At 44.3% G+C, this 25,654-nt stretch overlaps 1 protein-coding gene and 1 pseudogene across 2 annotated transcripts in view; one reads left to right on the plus strand and one right to left on the minus strand.

Moving 5' to 3' along the window:
• GPR132 (G protein-coupled receptor 132) overlaps positions 1–25,064 on the plus strand; it is a 79,198-nt gene extending 54,134 nt beyond the window's left edge. For both annotated transcript variants that reach the window (XM_030215055.1, XM_030215056.1), the window contains exon 2: positions 23,689–25,064. In XM_030215055.1, the coding sequence (XP_030070915.1) occupies positions 23,743–24,675 (933 nt within the window). In that variant the 5' untranslated portion in view covers positions 23,689–23,742 and the 3' untranslated portion in view covers positions 24,676–25,064. The remainder of the gene's footprint in view (positions 1–23,688) is intronic.
• LOC115477921 lies at positions 15,512–16,724 on the minus strand (annotated as a pseudogene).
• Positions 25,065–25,654: the final 590 nt, after the last annotated feature.

The raw sequence follows: 25,654 nt of genomic DNA on the forward strand, positions 1-25,654 counted from the left end.
CATCCAACTTTTCCTACATAAGCACCTAATTGTGGAACGCATTACCAAAAGCCATGAAAACCTCGTACGACCACCTACACTTCAGGAGAACACTAAAAACTTATCTTTTTAAAAAGGCATACCCTACCATCCCAACAAATGCCTGATCTCTGCAACACAATAACACTAGAATTCAATATGCACAAAACACAACTCTCCCACTGTTCAATGACCTTATGTGGCTGTCCCACATGAACTTTATCTCATCTCAACATCATTCTGTATTTGTAAACACCGAAGACTGCAAACGCACCTCCAGTATGATGTAAGCCACATTGAGCCTGCAAATAGGTGGGAAAATGTGGGATACAAATGCAACAAATAAATAAAATAAGTACCCGACGTGATCAGATTAAGGTGTGTAGAGATTCCAAGATGGCGCTGTGAATAGACGCACCTGTGTTTGCTCCTGGAGGCTGCTGTGTTTGTGAGTTTCTCTCGGTGCCTCTGTAGCCTCGTCAACAATGGGGAAGCGGAGGGGGAAGGTAAAGGAATTTCCCTCGGTTCCTGTGACCTCCTTGACGATGAAACAAACAACCCTGCAATTTCCCAGGCAGCAACCGGGTCCTCAGGGAACTTCGACCCCCATTGCAGCTCTCGGCCCTTCGGAGTCGATTGAGAGTGGAAACGGGACTTCCTTGAGCCCTGTGGAGCGAATTGCACCTCCCCAGCCTGGAAGAGAGTTGCTGGCTGTTCAAACAGAGACAGATGCCGAAGTGGCTCAGCTGGTCCTGTCTGAGGGTGTGACTGCAGCAACGGAAATAGATTCTCAACTTCGGGAAACATTACTACAACAGGCTTCAAAGGTATTGCCTCAAGCTATTGTTTCCAAGTTAGCTCGTGCTGATAGTCTATCTCAATCTCCTCCTGTGGCTAGTGGAGTGATTAGACCAGCAATTGTGACGCTGGAGTCACTATGAGACATGGTTTACAATATCCAAACCTCTATGCAAACTACTTTAAAGCAGAATTCTTCTGATATTGATGTTCTTTCTGAGGCTGCCCTGCTTCAAGCACAAGTGACTGCACAGCAAACCCAGAAATTGGAACGTGTGGATATCAAAATTCAAGAAATGGGATCTATAGAAACAGCTTTGGTTAAAGACAATAATTTCCTACATAAACGACTTGAATACCTTGAAAATCAGACTAAAGACTTAACCTTAGGTTTCTTAATTTTCCCAAATCGCCGTTAATTTCTCCTTTGGAGATGGTTAAAAAATATTTGGTGGACATCCTGGGAATGGACAAGGACTCCCTCCCATTACACGGGCTTATTACATCGGGAGTACTGGAGTGGTGGTAGGAAACCCCCCCCGTAATAGGGGAGGGAATGAATCTTACCTCATTTCTAGAAAGCTCATTAAGTACATAAGTACATAAGTAGTGCCATACTGGGAAAGACCAAAGGTCCATCTAGCCCAGCATCCTGTCACCGACAGTGGCCAATCCAGGTCAAGGGCACCTGGCACGCTCCCCAAACGTAAAAACATTCCAGACAAGTTATACCTAAAAATGCGGAATTTTTCCAAGTCCATTTAATAGCGGTCTATGGACTTGTCCTTTAGGAATCTATCTAACCCCTTTTTAAACTCCGTCAAGCTAACCGCCCGTACCACGTTCTCCGGCAACGAATTCCAGAGTCTAATTACACGTTGGGTGAAGAAAAATTTTCTCCAATTTGTTTTAAATTTACCACACTGTAGCTTCAACTCATGCCCTCTAGTCCTAGTATTTTTGGATAGCGTGAACAGTCGCTTCACATCCACCCGATCCATTCCACTCATTATTTTATACACTTCTATCATATCTCCCCTCAGCCGTCTCTTCTCCAAGCTGAAAAGCCCTAGCCTTCTCAGCCTCTCTTCATAGGAAAGTCGTCCCATCCCCACTATCATTTTCGTCGCCCTTCGCTGTACCTTTTCCAATTCTACTATATCTTTTTTGAGATACGGAGACCAGTACTGAACACAATACTCTAGGTGCGGTCGCACCATGGAGCGATACAACGGCATTATAACATCCGCACACCTGGACTCCATACCCTTCCTAATAACACCCAACATTCTATTCGCTTTCCTAGCCGCAGCAGCACACTGAGCAGAAGGTTTCAGCGTATCATCGACGACGACACCCAGATCCCTTTCTTGATCCGTAACTCCTAACGCGGAACCTTGCAAGACGTAGCTATAATTAACTCTGCTTGCCGCTTTTGCGTTGGAGCCTGATAGGAATGCTGTACTACGGCTTTCGTTGAGACACTTAGAAAATCTGTTTTTGGGCTCAAAGGTCCGTATCTTTCCAGATCTCTCACGGCCTACACAGATGAGACAAAGGGCCTTTTTGGAACTCTGCCCCAGGGTGGTGGCATTGGGAGCAAATTTTGTTTTGCGATTTCCTTGTTTTTGTAATGTGATGCTTGAGGGTAAACATTTTCAGTTTGTAGATCCAAAACAGTTGAAAGAGTTTATTGATGCAAGAGTTGATGTGAATATAGTAAACCTCCCCTAATTAGCAGGCTGGGGTCTGAACCAGAGGAAGCATCTATTGATTATTAATTTTTGTATTTTTTTTTCTTTTTTAATTTCCTTAATCTTGGAATCAAATTTCTTTAACTTGTGGACAAATGGGCTGTAAAGATATATACTTATCATTTTTGTTTCCTAATGTTAAAAAATGCCGATTGCATATTCACTTTATGTGGTGATATATTGGAAAATTTAAATAAATAAATTTTAAAAAATGTAAGTACCCATGCGTAAATGTACACGCGTTCCCCCAAATTCTTTAACAACGCATGCAAATTTGATTGAAGTCCAAACATGCCTACACTCCTCCCATGGCCACGACCCCTTTTCATCTAAGTGCATTGGAATTTACGCATGCCTCTTTTTAGAATATGCCTAAAAAGAAGTGCACGTAAATTCCAATTATTGCCAATTAGTGATGATAATTGGTTGTTATCGACCACTTATCATCACTGATTGGCTCATTACTCAATTGAGTAGCATGTGTAAATTGGCCACGTGTACAATTTAATGCATGATACTCACCACACCTTATATAGAATCCGGCCCCTTAGTGAGTAATAATGTAGATGTGCTAACTGGTTAGCACAGTAACACCCACTCTCTGTTTCTCACGTGCCCCTTAAAAAGAAATACAATTAATTAGTGTGTGGTTTGCATGCGCACATCACAAAATTAACAGAATGCATTAGCACTTCCCACTTAGGCTTTTTTTTTTTTTTTTGCTGCGTTAGGCCTGTGTTAGCACCTAACGCATCTTAGTAAAAGGATCCCAAAGTTAGGGCATCAAAAAGGCTCTCCTGACTTTATGTGGATAGCTATACAGTTAATGGTCTGACTATTGATGCTAAACGGGTAGCACAGCCGTTCAGTAATGACTCCGGATAGTCAGTTGCAGCCATTATACGGATACTGTCACTGAATATCTGGATTTATTTTATCTGCAGCGGCCGTCGTGGGTTCAGTATTGGGGAGGAAGTGTCTTAGAACTATTTAAAAAGAGATAACATGAGATAATGCAGTAAAGACAAATTATATTAACGCTCATAAGAAGTGGCAGTTTTTACTGCTGAAACCAGGTTTGATCCAGCTCGATGCCACCTTTTTTCTTAGATATCACTGTACATGTGTAGTCAGGTACCAATCTATGAAGTATGTTTTCTTTGAACCTTCTCGTCTTTCAGCTTTCTTAGTAGCAAAGCATATACCCACGGATTCTATATAGTGCGCCTAGAGATCTGTGCGATATCGGTGTTGATTCTATAACACCGTGTGTAATTTAACAAGCTAATGAGCACTGGTAACAGAACTTAACAAGCAATAATGAGCACTAATTGTCACTGATTAGAATTTAGGTGCACAACTCGCTAAGCGTATTCTGTAACGATGTGCGTCAGACTTCTAACGTGCACAGGAAAAAGGGGTGTGGTTATGGGCAGGGAAATGGGCATTTCATGGGCATTTTGAAATTTAGACACCTAGTTATAGAATATGGCCCAGTGCGCCTAAATCTACGTTGGAGGGATTTACGCCACATTTTCGTTGGTGTAAATGGATGTGCATAGATTTAGACACTGAAATATCAACAAAGTGTATTCTATAATCGGTGCGATTACAGAATATGCTTAGTTGGAACTGATTTCAGCGCCAATTTAAGTGCCATGTATAGAATCTCCCCCATAGTGGGTGGCCAGGTGGCTACTCAGTAGGCTCTTTATACATATTGATGTAACCCTTAAGTACTTCAGGTTGAATATTGCTTGCTTTTTTCCTTCTAGATATATAATCTTCTATCCAAAACTGAGGACTTGAGTGATATCTCTTATTTCTGAGTCAAATCACACAGGTGTGATTGTTTTTCTTTGCGTTTTCTATTATATCACTTTTCTGTACAAGTATATTTGCTTGGATGTAATTTAAAATTTCTATAAATAAAAATATTTAAAAAAAAAAACATTTACAAGAAGTGTTGGAGTTGACTGCCCTTATCCTGGAAAAAAAAGTCACATACTTGTGACCTCTTACCCAATCCTCGTTGGTTGAATATAAATATTTCCCCTGGTTAGTACATTTTACTCTCTAAATCGTGGCCTGGGGCAACCTTAGATCTTATAATATATTGAATTCAAGATTGCTTAAATGAAACATGAAGAATTATTTCCGTATTTGATTTTTGGTGTCATTTTGCAAACTGTTTGATGCATCATTTTGTTATTAGTAGTTTATTATATCACCAGAAGTCCCCATGGAAATACTTCTTGGTTTTCCCCTGAAGTCTCCCTGTTATAGATTTGAGTCATCCTCTTCTTCAAACATATAGGTGCAAGGTCCACATAAAGTCTACAGATGAGGTAGACAGCAGCCTCACAGGGTGAAGGGTTAAGGTATGGATTTCAGTTTCTTAGAAATGATGATGGTTATCAGCTTCTAAAAGTGGAAATCTGGGCTCAGTTTTGTCATTAGTTCAGTTTTATTTTTTCTAATTTTCTAGATTTATCATCTCATGTGGTTTCCTATTTGATCACCCGGATAAGAAGATCACACACAAAGGGCCTGAACCACCAAAATACTCTCTAGTTTCGAGTTTCTTCTTTAATGTGGGTTTCCAAAGCAGGGACAGAGCTAGGGTTGCTGGCACCCCCCCCCCCCCCCCAGCAGCTGTGAGCTGGTGCCCTCCCAGGCCTACTGCCACCACAATCTTCCCTCCTTCCCTATCCCCTGGGTCTGCCACCTCATGTACTACACACACATACACACACACACCCTGGGTCTGCTACCACAACCACCTTTTTGCCCCTCTTCCCAGGCCCACTGCCACCACAGCACAGACTAGTGGATAGTGCAATGGACTTTGATCCTGGGGAACTGGGCTTGATTCCCACTGCAACTCCTTGTGACTCTGGGCAAGTCATTTAACCCTCCATTCCCCCAGGTACAAATAAGTACTTGTACATACTATGTAAACCGCTTTGAATGTAGTTGCAAAAAGCATAGAAAGGGGGTGTATCAAGTCCCATTCCTAATCCCGTCTGCCACTGCATTTCTCATCTTTGCTCACCAACCCTCGGTCTCCCACCACCACCACTTTCTTCCCCTTCCTCCTAGGGTTACCATATGGCTCCAGAAAAAGGAGGACAGATTGAGCCAGTCTGGGTTTTACTTCCATTACTTTCAATGGAAGCAAAACCAGGACTGGTTCAATATGTCCTCCTTTTTCTGGAGCCATATGGTAACCCTACTTCCTCCCGGGCCCACTGCCATCTGTGCATTGTTAGGCCTTCCTTCCCAGGACCACATTCAAGTGCTGCTGCACCTACCCTCTCTGATTTCCTGTCAGAAGGAGTGGGACAAGCAGTGCTGGAGCATGGGCCTGGTACTACTGTAAGCCAAACGAGCCTGCCCCCCACCCAACACAAGCAAACACCCACAGAAGGTGATCTCTCCACAGGAGAACCAAAGACAAACGAACAACAGTGGATCCAATAAAAACCTCTCACAGTTGGCGTCCTTCTAAACAAGACCTTGTTTAGAAGGACGCCAACTGTGAGAGGTTTTTTATTGGATCCACAGTTGTTCGTTTGTCCCCACCCAACACACACATTGCTGCCCTCCTGCCATGCTTATCTGGCTTACCATGTTTATTTTATCTTATTTAGTTACTGGGATTTATGGAAGGATTCACCCAAGGTGATGTACAGCAGGTACAGTTTAATATAAAACTCAAAATTTTGTTAACAGCATAACAATAGTAAAATGACCAAATATAAGCGTAAATACAATCAATGAGGTAAACTTAGAAATGGCAAACTGAAACCTAGTAATAGGACTAACATGAAACAGTATCAGAAATATACACATTTAACAGACCAGTACATATAGCAGTACATCATATAGCAGAAATATAATAAATGTTAGTACAATACAAATGACGCCAGCCCTGCTCCAGGGAAGTGAGAGGAAGAAATTTGATATACTGTTTTTCTGTGGTTACAATCAAAGTGGTTTATATACTATATACAGGTATGTTTGTGCAGCGCTGCGTATGCCTTGTAGCGCTATAGAAATGCTAAATAGTAGTAGTAGTAGTAGTACTTATTTGTACCTGGAGCAATGGAGGGTTAAGTGACTTGTCCAGAGTCCCAAGGAGCCGCAGTAGGAATTGAACCCAGTTCCCAAGGGTCTCAGGCCATTGCACTAACCATTAGGATACTCCTCCTGCTTCTTACCTTCCAGGCTCAGATGATATGGGGGGGGGGGGAGGGGGAGGAGGGAGGATTAACTCACTCCAAAACCCTACACTGAGTGGACCCTTTATGTGGCAGCTATCTATCTCCCTTTTCTCAGACACTCTTTCCTCATCCAGATGAAGTCAGATCCAGTCCAGGTTTTAGCTATAATTAAAGAATGATATGGGGACACAGATTGTCCCCAGCCCCGCAAACTCAAACCCGCAAGCTTTTGCATGTTATGTAAGGCCTTTTGTAGGCCTATAACCAATGTAACCAAAGAAAAGCATTAAACATGTTTATTTTTAAATTTTAATCAAAATACTGTTATGATTTTAATCTGTCGACAAATAATAAGTCATCAACAATTTCAGGATTCAGCCTAGTTCTCCTTTCTTCCACAGTCCTTCCTACAATAGAAAATGTGCCCTCAGGTGTTCTGGTAGCAGAATGCACAAGATCCCTCATGCAAATTTTGCTAATTTTGGCTAGCACTTTTCCTTATTTTTCCAAAATGACAAGGCATTACTTGAACATAAATAACTGTCCAATTCCAGATATGCCGAGTCACAGGCATTCAGAATGTGATACACATATTTGTGCCTCTTCCTACGCTCACACACATTTGTGCCCGCCTCACATGCATTCTGGCTCCTGCTCAATGTTCCTTCTAGGCTGTGTGGTTGCGTACCATTATTTAAGTTACCGCGCAGCATGGGCACCAGGACTTTCCTCGCCACCCTCCCACCACTACTCCTGCTGCTGCTGCTGCTTCTCTAGTTGAGCAGCAGTGGCAGCAAAAGAAGCTACTCACCATGAGGTCGGACTCTCCATAGATGCGGCTGCCAGTTCTGCTCCTGTGGAAGTCACTTCCTGTTCCAGGGCAGAGCCAACAGCTACGTCAGTGGATATTCTGCCCCAAGGTAAGTGTAACTTCTTTTCCCATGGCTGCTGCTCATCAAGAAAAGCAACAGGAGCAGTGGCATGGGGTGTCAGGGTGGGAGGGGGGAACAGAGAGGAAGCAGACACTAGATTAGGGGGAACAAAGAGACAGAGGCTGGTTGAAAGGAGGAAGGAGGGCAGATGCTGAATGGAAGGGGAGGGAGAAGGGCAGATGCTGGATGGAAGGGAGAGAGAAAGAGGATACACCCTGGATGGAAGGGGGAGACAGAAGGAGGGCAAATGCTGCATGGAAGGGGGAAGAAGGGCAGAGGCTGGATGGAACTAAGGAGGGAGAGAGAGAGGGCAGATGCTGGATGGAAGTAGGGAGAGGAGGGCAGAGACTAAGTGGAAGGAGGAAGAGAAGGGGCAAATGCTGGATGGAAGGGGAGAGAAGGAGGGCAGACCCTGCATGAAAGGGGGAGAGAAAAACACAGCAGATGCTGGATAATAGAGGGAGAGAAAGAGGGTAGACGATGGATGAAATGGGGAAAGAGAAAGACGGCAGATGCTGGATGGAAGGGGGGAGAAGGAGGACAGATGCTGGATGGAAGATCTCAATATTTCCCATTTCTCCCCCATCCACCTAGGTTCATCATCTTTGATGGAGGGTAATGATAGTAAGGAGAAAAGGTTATTGTGAACATCATGTTGTTCTGTTTTTTTCATTGTAAATTTGCAAGTTTCTACAGTTTATGCTTCCATCCTCGAGTTGTTGTGAACCTATTTCAGCTATGGTAATTGAAGTTTATTTTAATTCAGTGAGCTGCGGGATGCCCCAGGGTCTGTTTTATTCTCGGCTCTTTTTAGTTTGAAAAATTTTGATATAAAGGTGCATATCCTTGCTAATGATATCCAGTTGCTTGTTTATAGACCTTTTAACCAACTGACAGTTGAGGACAAGATTAATAAATGCTTTTCTATGAGGTTTGGCTGTGAGTGAAATGTTTGAAATTAAACCTGAAGAAACCTAGAGGCTCCTGGCCATTTAAATCGCTTGTCCAAGGCTAACAGATTTTCAGCTCTACTTAACCAGGTAGAGCAACTAAATATCCACAGAATCGGCACTTATGTGTTAAGTGCTGATATTAACCGCATAAGGTAACCACATAAATAGGACCATATAAAATTCAGTCCTATCTTTATGCAATTAATTGCTGAATATGGTATGCCCAGATATTAAATACTGATGCCTGGACATGGCCCAATATTGAATATCCAGGAATAATGCTGGTGACGGCCAAAGAAACTGAGACCACCACTGGCTGAATATTTACTCCTAAATGTGTTATTTCAATGTATATTGTTTGTTATTTTATTGAGGCTTAAAGTGCTTTCAGCTGCCCAACCGCCACTATTGAGGGACACTAAACCAGACAGTACCACCAAATATCACCTCTGCCCATGTTGAAACTGAGCAGGTCAGGGGTGGTACAGGGGATGGTATTGAGGAGGAGCTGGAGGTTATGCAGGTGCCAGCAATATTACCTGGCTGGGTTAGCTATGCGGGTCCTGTCACTGAATGTAGGCCAAGGCCAATATAACTTTGCTTCCCCCCCCCCCCCCCCCAAGTCCTGTGATTCCCCTCCCATCCCCCAGTTTAGCCCTCATCCTTCCTTTCCCCCTCCTCCTAGCCCACTTGTTACAACCTCCCTCTCTTTGGAACAGCCCTCAACCACCCCCCCCCCCCCCCCCAGTCCAGATGGGTCCCCTAGGCCTACCTGATATCTCTGGTGGTTCAGTGGAGGTCAACGGTGGGAGGCAGGAGTGAAATCCACTTGTACTTGCTCCTGCCTCTTGCTGTGAAAAGAAAATGGCTGCCACGACCTGTCACCGCAGCTTGAGGTATTACTTCTACTATCTCCGCCCATCTATACCATCTACTATCTATTCCTCTCCTTAAAGAGAGCCTATGTGCCTGTCCCACATTTTCTTGAATTCAGTCTTCATCTCCATCACATCCACCACCCTTTCCGTAAAGAAGTATTTCCTTAGGTTACTCCTGAGTCTGTCCCATTTTACCTTCATCCTATGCCCCCTGATTCCAGAGCTTCCTTTCAGTTGAAAGAAAATTGCCTCCTATGTGTGTTTGTATGTATGTCGCAGATGTATTTAAATGTCTCTATCATATCCCCCCTCTCCTGCCTTTCTTCCAAAGAATACATATTGAGGTCTTTAAGTCTGTCTACATACACTTTATGATGCAGACCACTAACCATATTAGTAGCCAGCCTCTGACAGATTGCATCTTGCTTATATCTTTTTGAAGGGGTGGTCTCCAGAATTGCACACACTGCAGAAGTACAACCACCTCCTTTTTCCTGCTGGCCATTACTCTCCCCATTGTCAACCGCTCCTCCTGGCCGCGTAATTGTCTCTCTCACTTATCCGTGCTGTCCGCTTCTGACTCCACACTCGTCCGTGCAGTTCGCTCTCACTGCCACACAGTTCCGCTAGCAAGGCAGTGCAACGCAGTTCAGCTTGCCAGTCTTTTAAACAAAGTTCAGCTAGTCAGGCTTTAAACACAGTTCTGCTAGCCAGGCTTCAAACACAGTTCAGCTAGCCAGGCTTCCCAACAACGACCTCTTCAGCAAGGCCTCAAAACCGTTCAGCTTAGCTAGGCTTTTTTCCCCAGCACAGCTTAGCCAGGCTTTTAAAGATCCACCACCCTCACTTGTCCACACTTTACCTCTTGACAACCACCCACCGGATCTCTCCTGACTATTATTCTTTTCTGATACTTTTGGGCTCCTCTAGAAGTCACTCTTCTTCTCCAGCCACTTCCTCTCCCACCTCCATTTCCTCTTCCACACCTTCTCCTCCTACCTGCTCCAACTCCTCCCATTCCATCCCCTCCTTCTCCACCCCCTCCCTCAGGTGTTCCACCCTCTCCTCAGCTGATTCCATCTCCCAATCAGCCCCCTCTCCTTTCCTCTCCTGTGGCTCAGGTACTCGTTTGTCCTCCTCCCTCCTATTCTTCCAGGCAGTCTGAAATCTGTGTTCTCTACGCTCCTGCCTTCGCCCCTCCCATAGTTTTTCCACTCTGGCTTTTCTCTCTTCCCCCCTGCATTCTGGGCTCTGTGGCTTCTCTGATTCTCACACCATGCACTGAAGCATTCTTCTGGCTTGTTCCAGTTGGCTTTTCTACCATTTTGCCACCGTATGATCATCACATACAATCACTCCCATGTCCTATTCTTCTTTCATGGACAGAAGTACTTCACCCCCGATATTCTATTGCTCCCTCAGGATTTTGCAGCCCAAATGCATGAACCTGCATTTTTTTTCGAATTACATTGTAGCTGCCAAATTCGAGATCATTCTTCAAACTTCACTAGATCCTCCCTCAATCTATCTACACCATCAGGGATGTCTCATTTTATTATAGATTTTGGTATCATCTGCAAAGAGGTAAACATCTTATTACACAGTCCTTCCGCAATATCGCTCACAGAAATATTAAAAAAGAGTCAGACTGGCCCAATAGCTTGGAATGATAATCATTTGGAATCTAGACCTTTCAATGATTTCTTACCAATCCCTATGGCCTCCCACTGGTAACATCTCTTTCCTCAGAGTGAACTCTATTTATCATCACTACCTTCAGTCACTTTAGGGCCACATACTAAGGGCACAGTTGCATATGCAAAACTGTGTCAAAGGCTTTGCTAAACTCTAAGTGCACCACATTTAACGCTCTCCCTCAATCCAGCTCTGGTCACCCAGTTAAAGAAATTGATCTGATTCATCTGGCAAGATCTACCTCTAGTAAAACCATGCTGCTTCGGGTCCTACAATCTATTGGATTCTAGAAACCTCATCATTCTCTGTTTTAGAAGTGTTTCTCTTAATTTAGTCACCACAGAGGTCAGGATAACTGGCCTGTAGTTTCCAGAGATACTAAGGATGAACCATTCCAAGAGTGAGATTTATCACGCTGAGTGAGATTGAAGGTCAAAGAGTGAGATTTTTCAGACGGTACATCCAGGGTATAAATCTAGAATGATTTAAGTGTAGCACTGCTTTGCAAATGAATCAAGGCATCACTAATCATATTGGCTTATCTTTGGAGCCTCTGAAAGAATACAAAGTGGGGAGCAATTTGGATAAATGTTTTGAGCTGAAAATTGTCTTTCACCCGGTAGTTAAAGTATGTACATCGATTTCAGAGCACATGTACTTACAGTAAAAGGAAAAGTGACAGGGCAAGGGGGAAGCAATAGCCAGGAATGTGTTCTACATAAGTACAAAATTATTGCCATACTGGGAAAGACCAAAGGTTCATCAAGCCCAGCATCCTGTTTCCAACAGTGGCCAATCCAGGTCACAAATAACTGGCACGATCCCTAAAAAGTACAAAACATTTTATACTGCTTATCCCAGAAATAGTGGATTTTCCCCCGAGTCCATTTAATAATGATCTATGGACTTTTCCTTTAGGAAGCCGTCCAAACATTTTTTAAACTCCGCTAAGCTAACCGCCTTTACCACATTCTCTGGCAACGAATTCCAGATTTTAATTACACGTTGAGTGAAGAAACATTTTCTCCAATTCATTTTAAATTTACTACAATGTAGCTTCATCGCATGCCCCCTTTTCCTAGTATTTTTGGAAAGCGTAAACAGATGCTTCACATCTACCCGCTCAACTCCACTCATTATTTTATAGACCTCTATCATATCTCCCCTCAGCTGCCTTTTCTCCTTGCTAAAGAGCCCTAGCCGCTTTAGCCTTTCCTCATAGGGAAGTCGTCCCATCCCCTTTATCATTTTCGTCGCCCTTCTCTGCATCTTTTCTAATTTCACTATCAGGCTCATTTTCAAAGCACTTAGCCTCCCAAAGTTCCATAGAAACCTATGGAACTTAGCCTCCCAAAGTGCTTTGAAAATATGCCTCAATATATCTTTTTTTGATATGCGGCGACCAGAATTGAACACAATATTCGAGGTGCAGTCGCACCATGGAGCGATACAAAGGCATTATAATGTCCTCATTTTTGTTTTCCATTCCTTTCCTAATAATACCTAACATTCTATTTGCTTTCTTCGCCGCAGCAGCACACTGACAAGATGGTTTCAACGTATCATCAACGATGACACCTAAATCCCTTTCTTGGTCCGTGACTCCTAACATAGAACCTTGCATGATGTAGCTATAATTCGGGTTCCTCTTTCCCACATTCATCACTTTGCACTTGCTCATATTAAACGTCATCTGCCATTTAGATGCCCAGTCTCCCAGTCTCGTAAGGTCCTCTTATAATTTTTCACAATCCTCCCGCGATTTAACAACTTTGAATAACTTTGTGTCATCAGCAAATTTAATTACCTCACTAGTTACTCCCATCTCTAGGTCATTTATAAATATGTTAAAAAGCAGTGGTCCCAGCACAGAGCCCTGGGGAACCCCACTAACTACCCTTCTTCATTGAGAATACTGACCATTTAACCCTACTCTCTGTTTTCTATCTTTTAACCAGTTTTTAATCCACAATAGAACACTACCTCCTATCCCATGACTCTCCAATTTCCTCTGGAGTCCTTCATGAGGTACTTTGTCAAACTCCTTCTGAAAATCCAGATACACATCAACCGGCTCACCTTTATCCACATGTTTGTTCACCCCTTCAAAGAAATGTAGTAACATAGTAACATAGTAGATGACGGCAGAAAAAGACCTGCACGGTCCATCCAGTCTGCCCAAGAAGATAAATTCATATGTGCTACTTTTTTTATTTGTACTGTCCTCTTCAATGCACAGACCGTATAAGTCTGGCCAGCCCTATCCCCGCCTCCCAACCACCAACCCCGCCTCCCAACCACCAGCTCTGGCACAGACCATATAAGTCTGCCCAGCACTATCCCTGCCTCCCACCACCGGGGGACAGTAAGGAAAAAGCAGGCATCTTTTCAAGACGTCTCACTTCTCCCCTCCCTCAGCATGACTTTTGATCCTGGTTAGAAAATATTTTGATCCCTTTCAATCCCTCCATCCTTCCTTCTATCCCTGAGGCCATATGACATTGTCACAAGAGCTAAAGCCGAAACTGCTATCAGTCCACCATAATAGGCTGGTCCTAACCATTGGCCACTGACACATTTGGGCAGGAAAAGACACAATGAAATGACACATCACTTACCTTCAGATTCTATATATAGCGTCGAAAGTTAAGTGCCGGAATTTGTACAGATTCAAGATCCCTTCGCAACTTAACAAGGAAGTGGGTATTAATTGGCCACTTAATTAGCACCAATTGGCACTTGATTGAAGTTGTGCATAGATCTCCCCTGAGTGCTATTCTATAACTTGGTGCCTAACTTTTTCCTGTGCACAACCCAAAAGGGGGTGTGGCCACGGGAGTCATGGGCGTTCCCAAAAGTATATAAAATAGTTCCAATCCACGCCTAACTTTGCACACCAGACTTACGCTCAGTATTCTAGAAAGGTCGGGCACCCTTTATAGAACAGGGGCTCAGCGTAGACCTTTTCACTGCCCAACTTTCAGCACTATATATAGAATCCCACTGCAGCTCCTTGTGACTCTGGGCAAGTCACTTAACCCTCCATTGCCCCTGGTACAAAATAAGTACCTAAATATATGTAAACCGCTTTGAATGTAGTTGCAAAAAACCTCAGAAAGGCGGTATATCAAGTCCCATTTCCCTTCCCCTTAGTTCTAAAGAGACCAAATTATAGCACAAGGTTATTTTAGAAGTGAAGGGCACTTACCTCAAGCTGGAATCTGGAATTGGTATTGGGGGGGGGGGGCAGGTCATTTTATCTCAAGGAGCCCACGTGTCTTTATAAACAGGCTCGTACACTTTGTTGAACTTTGTTTATGAATGCATGCATTGTACCTTTATTGGATTGGTTGTACTGAATTAATATCATCAATAAAATCTTTCAAAAATAAACAGGCTCGTACAATGCCCCCCGGTAGCAGAGCACCAAAGAAGGCGTAAATGTGGACATGTATCCTATACTGTGTTCACATCTGTCACAACTTCAACCCACTATGCCCAAATTATAGCCTTGGGAACGCCTATGCACAGACCGCAGAAACGTAAGCCCCATATTAAAGGTCATGGATTTGATATACCGCTTTTCTGTGGTACAACTAAAGCAGTTTACATTTATTATGTTCAGTACTTTAGTGATTTTTTTTTTACCATTTCTTATGTGAAAAACACACTTTACATGCAGAAATCACTTCATAAAATTGCCACCGTAGTGTGGAAGGATATGCAAAAAATAAAATAAAACCATAGCATATTTATGTTGCCTTACACCACATATCAATTCCAGATTTAGGGGCCATGAGTTCTCCTGCAGCCTGAGAAACCTGCTGGTTTCCATTCTCTGTCATTCAGGGCTCTCAAGATTTAGCTGATCACCACCACCAAAGTGAGGCAGCCATTTGGAATGCTTTTCGGCTGCCATTTGGTATGTTGAGGCTGACTGCAAAGTTTGTTTCAGATTCTCCTCGTCTGTTTAGAACTCAGTTCTGTAGCAGGAGAAAGTGGGTTCTAGAATGGGAAAGGGGGATTATACATGGGGAATAAAGAGAAAATCAAAGCAGGCAATTGAATAATGAAGAGAGATTTACACAATGTACAGTTACTATGGGCATATTAAAAGATGATACACTCTCTTTGAAGACCTCCAAGACTATAGTAAAGTGAAGTAATCCAGAAACTTGGAGAAGAGATGGTGAGATAAAATGTCACATTTCTGTCCCTTTGCGACATCTTGTTGACGAAACCGTGGTGTTAAAAGACCAGTGCCTATTTGTCTCTTGAGAAACACAATTTCTGGTGACCCTCACCCCGTCTTCACATCATTCCTCTCTCCATTCACAAGGTTTCCTCTGAGAAAATGAGGAAGAAACATCTTCCCCACCTCCCACCCATCCTGCTCCCTTAACCCTTGAATCCTCCTGAGATCTCGCTTAAGTCCTTCGATAACAAATCCAATGCAGAAAACAGGAGGCCAAACCAAGGGTCTAGCTGTTCACCCTCAGCTTGAAGCCCACCCTCCCAGCAAACTTGTCTCTGTCATCATCGTTTTTGATGTTCTGGGCTGAGACCTTGCACTCCACATAAACGTCCACGTTATGTGTCACATTTAGGAACTGCACAGCCACCAGTGGCTGGGTGTAGTTTGCCTGAACCTTATATCCATAGTAAGGGAAGTACATCAGGTCTATAGTGCCAAAGTTGGAGCCATTATTCGGGAAGTACTGAAGCTCCCCGAGATGCTGGGTGTCCTCATCTTTCTTTCCTGTACAGTCGATGGTTATAAAGGGATTAGTCGCTGACACGGGCCTGGGCTTGAAGTTAATAACCCGGTTCATTTTGATGAGGACGCAGGGCTTTCCCTCTGAATACCCATAGGTGGCGTCCTCCAGCCCCGAGCACCTTCCCAAGAAGCTACGCTTGAACTGGCATGCCCGCTTGGGGTGATTCTGCACGTTGCCTTTGTCTTTCTCCTCAAAATAAGTGCCACTGGGACAGTTCTCATTTTTTGATGTCTGATTCATATCATTGTAGGCTGGCAGGAAATCATCGAGTTTGTTCACATAGTTCTTCCAGGTTGCATTGTCTGAGCTGCTGAATACAATATCCAGGCTATCAGATTTGGGCCGAATCATTAAGCCAGGATTGGCCAACCTGTCTTGATAGGTCAGAACATAATCGTCAATCATTTGCAGCATCACCCACATGGTGAGGGAGAAGAGAGCTGTGAGGAATCCATAAAAGACCACGTAGAAGAGCAAAATCAGGGCCCAGCTGCTGCCCGTCCTGCCCATGAACTTGTGAGTGCGTGGGTTCCAGATGAACTCCTTCCACTTGTCCATCCGCTGCTGGCAACTCTTCTTCTGGGAAAGGGCTGCCATCCTGCTGCCCGGCTGCTTGGACGGAGGGGAGAGAAGAACTGGAGGAAAAGAAGGAGAGGAAAGGAGGGAAGAAGAAAGAGGGAGGGAAGGGTGTAAGGTGATTTCCCTTCACTAAATCCATGTTAACTTTGTCTCATTAATCCATGCTTTTGAATATGCTCTGTAATTTTGTTCTTAATAATAGTCTCTACCATTTTGCAAGGCACCGACACCAGACTTACCGGTCTATAATTTCCCGGATCTCCTCTGGAACCTTTTTAAAAAATCGGTGTGACATTGGCCACCCTCCAATCTTCTGGTACCACGCTCAATTTTAAGGATAAATTACATATTTCTAACAATAGCTCCGCAAGCTCATTTTTCAGTTCTATCAGTACTCTGGGGTTGCTTCCTAATGATAGGACCACTTAAAAGTTTACTTCTCTAAGACTTGCCTCTCATGAAAGCAGTGATCAAGATCAGTGCACTGGTACTGAATGGTTGATGAGTGAGAAATAGGGCTGAAAGTGAGAAAGCTTTCAAATGAGTGTGATACACTCCTAATAAGTGAGACTTGGCATCTCTGAGTTTCCAACCTCCTCCTTACTTTCACTTTTATGGAGAGAGACCACATCTGCCCTTCTCCAGTCTTCCAGGGCTCAATGCACAAAGGCAGCCATAAACTACAGCTGCCTCGGTAAAATGTAGTGACTCGCAAACATCGAGCAATGCACAAAGGGGATCGCATGCAAATGAGCTGCACGGATCCCCCTTTGTGCATCACTCACTGTTTGTGAGTCCGAGGTGTTAAATGCATTTTACACTGTTGTCAAATGCATTTGACAGCTCCGATGCACTGGACCCTGACCCCACACGCTCCCCCTGACACCCCCCATGCCTCCCAACAGCTTGCTTGCTGAACCCCCCCCCCCCCCCACACACACACACACACACAACTTGCCTCCCAACCCACCCATGAAATGCCTGCCCCTCACCCCTCCCTGATTATTTTTTTAAATTTTCCCTGTTGGTTAGAGATCCATGGCCCTCCCCATGACCTCCACTGAATCTTTTTTTTTTTATTTTCTCTGGTGGACCAGTGAACTGGACCTCTTCCCCCCATGCATGCACACACACCCCGTCCTGGTCCCGACCCTCTCCCTCCCCCCCCCCCTGCACCACTCCCTGTACCTTTACAAGGTGGAGGCAGGAGGGTAGGAGCAATAGCTCCTCCCTCCAGCCTCGGCCCCGCCCGTAACAAAATGGTGGCACTCAGGCCCTGCCCAGTACATTCTGGGATGCACTGGGCGGGGCTAAATATTGTGTACAATTCTGGTCACCGCATCTCCAAAAAGATAAAGTAGAATTAGGGTGACAAAAATGATAAAGGGGATGGGATGACTTCCCTATGAGGAAAAGCTAAAGCGGCTAGGGCTCTTCAGCTTGGAAAAAAGACGTCTGAGGGGAGATATGATAGAGGCCTATAAAATAATGAGTGGAGTGGAACGGGCAGACGTGAATCGCTTGTTTACTCTTTCCAAAAATACTAGGGCTAGGGGGCACACAATGAAGCTACAAAGTAGTAAATGTAAAACGAATCAGAGAAAATATTTTTTTCATTTAGTGTGTAATTAAACTCTGAAATTCGCTGCCAGAGAATATAGTAAAAACAGTGAGCTTAGCGGGGTTTAAAAAAGGTTTGGATAGCTTCCAAAAAGTAAAGTCCATAAGCCAATAGGAAAATGGATTTGGGGGAAATCCACTGGTTATTTCTAGGATAAGCAGCATAAATTGTATTGTACTGTTTTGGGATCTTGCCATGTACTTTGTAAAGCTCCCAGCCACGGAGGAGCATGATAGGGCCCCCTCACAGTCTGGAAGTTTCCTTTTTACCCTCTGCGTTCTGGGGTTTGGAATTCCACAGGGTCCTTTGCAATCCACCGCACCACAGGGCGAGCTATATTGTAATCCACAGTCAGGGCTATCTCGCTCAACCTCTTCGCTTTTACAGTCTGGAGGTTTCCCTCTTAGCTGTTCCCTGCTTGGGACTAAGACTCCTGGGTGGGTGTGGCCCCTCAGTGCGTCCCTGATTCCACCAGCACTTCCCCCCACTCAGCTCCAAACTCCCTCTGAAACAATCCCTCTCTCTCTCCCTTCCCCTTTCCTACGGAAGGGAAGGAGAGTCTCTGTGTGCTCCCTTCTCCCCCCCTTCTCCCCCCCCCCCCTTCTCTGAGGTTCCTTCAACTTTCCTGATTAGGGAGAGAGTCAGTGTTGCAGCACAAACCCCAATTTAAACAGTTCACTTTTCTGCTTCAACCCAGCCGTCTTCTTTCACTGCCTGCCAGCCAGTCGGACTCAGAAGCGATCGGTGCAAGCAGCGATTGGCTGGCAGCATTGTAGCTTCCCTCTGCAAGTCCCACCTATGCGTAAACAGGAAGTTGTAGGCGGGACTTGCAGAGGGAAGCTACGACGCTGCCAGCCAATCGCTGCCTGCACCGTTCGCCTCTGAGTCTGACGCTGGCTGGCAGGCAGTGAAAGAAGACGGCTGGGGGATAAAGAATCGCTGGATATGAGAGAGGTGAGGGCAGGGGAGGGACGGAAAATCGCTACACGTCGATGGGAGGGCAGGGGAGAGGTGGAGAATCACTGGAAATAATAGGAGGGAAGGGCAGGGGAGAGAGAATTGCTGGACATGGGATGGGAGGGAAGGGCAGGGGAGAGAGAATTGCTGGACATGGGATGGGATGGGAGGGAAGGGCAAGGGAGAGAGAATTGCTGGACATGGGAAGGGCAGGGGAGGGAAGGGCAGGGGAGAGAGAATTGCTGGACATGGGATGGGAGGGAAGGGCAGGGGAGAGAGAATTGCTGGACATGGGATGGGATGGGAGGGAAGGGCAAGAGAGAGAGAATTGCTGGACATGGGAACGGCAGGGGAGAGAGAATTGCTGGACATGGGATGGGATGAGAGGGAAGGGCAAGGGAGAGAGAATTGCTGGACATGGGAAGGGCAGGGGAGAGAGAATTGCTGGACATGGGATGGGAGGGAAGGGCAAGGGAGAGAGAATTGCTGGACATGGGAAGGGCAGGGGAGAGAGAATTGCTGGACATGGGATGGGAGGGAAGGACAGGGGAGAGAGAATTACTGGACATGGGATGGGATGGGAGGGAAGGGCAGGGGAGAGAGAATTGCTGGACATGGGATGGGAGGGAAGGGCAAGGGAGAGAGAATTGCTGGACATGGGAAGGGCAGGGGAGAGAGAATTGCTGGACATGGGATGGGAGGGAAGGACAGGGGAGAGAGAATTACTGGACATGGGATGGGATGGGAGGGAAGGGCAGGGGAGAGAGAATTGCTGGACATGGGATGGGAGGGAAGGGCAGGGGAGAGAGAATTGCTGGACATGGGAGGGAAGGGCAGGGGAGAGAGAATTGCTGGACATTGATGGGAGGGCAGGGATGAGATAATTGTTGGACATGGAGGGGAGAGGAGAATCGCTGGATGGGGAGGGGAGGACAGGGATGAGAGAATTGCTGGACATGGAGAGGAGGGCAGGGAAGAGAGAATTGCTGGACATGGAGGGGAGAGAGGAGAATCGCTGGATGAGGAGGGGAGGGGAGGACAGGGAAGAGAGAATTGCTGGGCATGGAGGGGAGAGAGGAGAATCGCTGGACAGGGAGGGGAGGACAGGGAAGAGAGAATTGCTGTACATGAATGAGAGGGGAGAGAGGAGAAATGCTAGAAATGGATGGAGAGGAGAGCAGGAGATAGAGGAGAATTGCTGGACATGGATGGATGGAGAAGTTGGCTAGGAGAGAGGAGAAATGCTGACTTGGATGGAGCAATAATATAAAGCAATAATCCATGGATAGAGGAGGGAAGAGAGATGAGAAATGCTGGACATGGATAGAGGGAAGGAGAGAGGAGAAGTGCTGAACATGAATGGAGGGGAGGAAAGAAAAAAGAAGATGCACATGGATGGAGATGAGGGAAAGGGAAGAGGAGAAAAACTGCACATGGATGGAGAAAATAGGCAAAAGCTGGATCCATGTTATACCTTCTCCAGTCAATTCCATGGAGGAGGACCCAGCTTTTACTTATGGATGCAGGGCAACAAAAGAAGAAGAAAGGAGGAAAGTAAAGAAATAAATGGAAAGGAAGCCCTGGAAACGGAGTTAAGAGAACAGATAGAGAGCAGCAGAATCAGAGACTGGGACCAATATGGATAGAAAAACAAAGTCACCAGACAACAAAGGTAGAAAAAAATCATTTTATTTTCATTTTAGTGTTTGGAATTTGTCTTATTTTGCACTGGGTATACTGGAGCTGTAACAGCTTACAGAAATGATTTATAATGAAAAAAAATCACATTATTTTTTCTCCTATACTAGTATAATATTTTCAATGATGTCTGTTTATATGCACCATGGCTGGTATAAGGGGTGTGGCTAATGGGGGTGTGGCTATAATAGGGGCGGTGCCATGTGTGGTGACCCGCCCACGATGAGTACCGGCACCTTTTTTTCTACAAAAAAAGCACTGCTCGAGAGTAAACCCGGACTTGAACCGCTCCATTTCAATACCACCCACTGAATGACGAACACAACCAGTGAATTCTAGATCACAACAGACTCCTGATGCAGGCCCCATAGGCTGAAACACAGCTGTGTCGAGTCGTGTTCATCGATCAATAAAAGGTTTTTTACCTGAAGCATCGTCCATTTTTTAGTCGTCCGTTGTTTTGTTCCACATAGAATAGGCTTAGACAGAAATGTTTTCCACCCGCATTTTCCAGACACCATATATTGAATCTAGCCCTTAATGCTTCTTTTTAAAAGGTAGAAAAGAGGATGATCTCTACTACCTTTCAGATATCCTAAGCAATTATACTACATCCCAATCTTTGCATTCTTTGGGGAAAACGTGTTCTCAATTCCTTCCCTTAAAGGTCCTTTTACTAAGCTAGCACGTGCTTACCACAGGTTAAAAAGGTTTATGTGCGACATGCTCAGGTACCCTGTGTTGTTTTGGATCTGTGTGTGCAAACCACATGCTAAAAAAATATTTTTGAATTTTTCTGGGAGGGGGCATGCCTGGGGGCGGAGAGTGGGTGTTTCTATGCTATTCAATCAGCGCATCTGTATTACTATGCGCTGATTAGCACATGAACACTTACCACCTACAAAATAGGTGTTGGTAAGTGCTCACGCGCTAATATTTTTAATGGCAAAAAATAGGAAAATTAGTTCTTTTCTGGCTGCAGTAAAAATGGCCTTGCACGCGAGAAAGACTCACATAAGGGCATGCTAAGGCCACTTTGTACTGCAATTTAGTAAAAGGAACCCGTAACTTAGCTGGCCCAATGATGTGGCATGCCCTTTGGCCTAGTGGTTAGGGTGGTGGACTTTGGTCCTGAGGAATTGAGTTTGATTCCCACTTCAGGCACAGGCAGCTCCTTGTGACTCTGGGCAAGTCACTTAACCCTCCATTGCCCCATGTAAGCCGCATTGAGCCTGCCATGAGTGGGAAAGCGCAGGGTACAAATGTAACAAAAATAAAATAGATACTATTGGAGATTTCTACATGGAATGTTGCTATTCCACTAACAACATTCCATGTAGAAGGCTGCGCAGGCTTCTGTTTCTATGAGTCTGACATCCTGCACATACGCGCAGGACGTCAGACTCGCAGAAGCCTGCACGGCCACATTGGTGATCTGCAAGGACCGACTTCTACATGGAATGTTGCTAGTGGAATAGCAACAGCAACATTCCATGTAGAATCTCAAATAGTAGCAACAGTGGAGGAGTGGCCTAGTGGTTAGGGTGGTGGACTTTGGTCCTAGGGAACTGAGGAACTGAGTTCAATTCCCACTTCAGGCACAGGCAGCTCCTTGTGACTCTGGGCAAGTCACTTAACCCTCCATTGACCCATGTAAGCCACATTGAGCCTGCCATGAGTGGGAAAGCATGGGGTACAAATGTGAAAAAAATAATAATAATAAAATAAATATTCAAAAGGACTCCAATTATCTTGTAATTAGGAGGGAGGGGGGAGTCAAGACTTTTTTTTTACTCAGCCTTTTGGGTGTAATTAAAGTTTTCAATTTCTTAACTGTGTTTTACTTTATCTGTTTTCTTTATTCTTAATGCAACTACTGTATGTTCTAGGGCTTGTATTCTGCCTAGATTAGATACATAGATAAAACTGTGTTTGATTTTATTTATTTAACTATTTGTTTAATTTTTAGTTGTGGTGCAATATGTTTTGTGAATACCTATCCTGTTCTACTGCTGTGGATTGCTTACACTGTCCTATCATGATTATCCAAGAAAGCAACAGGGCAGTCTATCTGCAAGATCCAAGATGGCGACACAAAAAGCAGAACAGACGAAGAAATCTATATGAAGATGAATTTATTCAACCAACAATGCCCGACACAGACCTATGCTTGAAAGGGAGAAAAACATTTTCGCCAAACTGAGTTCAAGTGGTTCTTTTAACTTATCTGGTCATATGAGTTACAACACATATGTGAAGAGGTATCCAGTTCTCAACATAATTTGCCCCCTGAGGCAACACTTTCTGTATTTTGGGCACTGTTGGTTGAATAAATTCATCTTCATATAGATTTCTTTGTCTATCACGATTACGGCATTCTTTTCTGTTTTCTTTGAATGATTTTAAATTTGTAAACCGCCTAGACTCATTTTTTGGAAATTTGGCAGGGTATCAAATTTTTCATAAACTTAAACATAGACATAAAACCAAAACTAGTCTAGCTTTTAGCCCAGTAACAGAAGCCTTCATTCCCACCAACCCTTTTCACAAAACATCAAAATATCCCAGACGCATAATAATTCTTCTCCCAACCACTGTACACTTATAGTTTCCACATTAAAGTTTAATTGTCATTTACAAGCCCAGTTCCCTCCGTAATGTTGTTAGGTCACTACTCCTCATAACCACAACTGAATTGAGAAGTACAGTAAATGTAATTTTAGAACAATTTGTTATTAATCTTTGACTTGACTGTCATGGTGAATTCAACTGAATTGTCTGTTTTCTTATCTGATTCACAGGAGTTTCAGATTAAGCAATGATTACAGCATGCAGACCTGAATTCATCCGCTGCAATGATGAACACTTCAAATTTAACCTGCAATCCACCGTATGACCATAGTGCAAAATTTGTAATTGCAACGTACAGCATTGTTTTTGCATTAGGAGTGCCAGCGAACTGTTTAACTGCATGGCTAACGATGTTAAAAATCTGGAGGCATAATGTGCTCTCGGTGTACCTGTTTAGTCTGTCACTCAGTGAACTGATGTACTTGAGCACTCTCCCCCTCTGGATTATATATATTCAAAATGATCACCAGTGGAAATATGGATCAACAGCATGCAAGATCACAGGCTATATCTTTTTTATTAACATATATATCAGCATTTTAATCCTGTGTTGTATTTCCATCGATCGCTTCATGGGAGTGGTGTATTCACTTGAATCCAGAGGCATCAGGCACCAGAAAACTGCAAAAGCCGTTGCAGGTTCAATCTATTTGGTGGTGGCTGTAGTTCACATCCCAGTGTTTAATATGACAGATGGAGAAACTAGCCGTCACACAACCTGTTTTGAAACTTTGCCAATGCTGCCGATTGTGGCTTCATTCAACTATGCAAGGGTCATGGTTGGGTTAGTCATTCCATTAATGATTCTAATTTTTACTAACTTCAAAATAACCAAGATAATACGCATAAGCAGTAGTTTAGATGAGCAGCAAAAAGCAAAAGTAAAGCACTTGGCAATTGCAATAATTACCATTTTCCTTATTTGCTTTGCTCCCTATCATGTCGTGCTGCTCGTAAGAGCCATTGTTTTTTCTCTGTATCCAAATGACACCTGTTGGTTCGAAGAGAAAATATATACAATCTCAGCATTGTTTTTGTGTTTGACTACTGTTAATGGTGTGGCTGATCCATTTATCTATGTGTTGGCCAGTGAAAATGTTAGAAAAGGCATCTGCAAAGGCCTGAGAAAATGGAGACTTCAGTCATCCACCACTTAGGAGTGAAAGTAACAATTTGCCAAGGAACCAACTAAAGCAGTACTGATACTGGAAAGAAACTTTGAGGTCAACAACTCTTGATTCCAAGGCAGCTTGACACAATGACTGAATCATGTTTCTGATGTGCTGAACCGCAGTCGGAGAGAGTTAGTAGATTCTGGACTGGCGATATGCCAACTTTAAAAAAAAATAATTTTGTCAACTAGTTCATCAACCCTGCAACAATATCCCAGTATTTGATTTAGGACTCTTTTTACTAAAGTGCAATAAGCAGTTAACTTGAGAATTAGTGCATGCTGTTAGCGCAGTTCCATACTAACAGTTAATACAGAAGATTGACACATGGGGGTGATTAGTTATGCATCAAATACATGTGCAAATGTCTAGAATGATGTTATATCCTATATAATAATTCTCACCTCCAACGTTCTGTCTTGCTGCCTGGGACCGTGGCTCCTTCCGAGTTGGTCTGCTAGGCTCCGTAGATCAGGCTGACATCACCGTAGCCATTATGATGTCAACTTCAGAACCTGGGGGAAAAAAACATGCCTCACAGCTGATCCATGTCCAGAGGAGGATCGCTGGACATGGGTGGCTGGAGAGAGAGGAGGGTCGCTGGACATGGGTGGCTGGAGGGGGGGGGGGGCAGGGGAGAGAGGAGGTTCACTGGACTTGGGTGGCTGCAGTGGGCGCAGGGGGAGAGGAGGGTCGCTGAAAATTGGTGGCTGCAGGGGGAGAGGAGGGTCGCTGGACATGGGTGGCTGCAGGGGAGCCGAAGAAAACCTTGCTAGCGCCAGTTTCATTTGTGTCAGAAACGGGCCTTTTTTACTAGTATGTGTATAAATGCCAAAAAGCCACCTAAGCATTATTCTGTATATACACACATCTTATGTAGGAGCCCTTTTACTAAGGCACATAGGTGCCTAAGCGCATCCAATATGTGTCAATTTGGAACTACCGCCCGGTTACCGCGTGCCCT

The sequence above is a fragment of the Microcaecilia unicolor genome, chromosome 9 (assembly GCF_901765095.1).
Source record: "Microcaecilia unicolor chromosome 9, aMicUni1.1, whole genome shotgun sequence".
In the NCBI taxonomy this organism is placed as follows: Eukaryota; Metazoa; Chordata; class Amphibia; order Gymnophiona; family Siphonopidae; genus Microcaecilia; species Microcaecilia unicolor.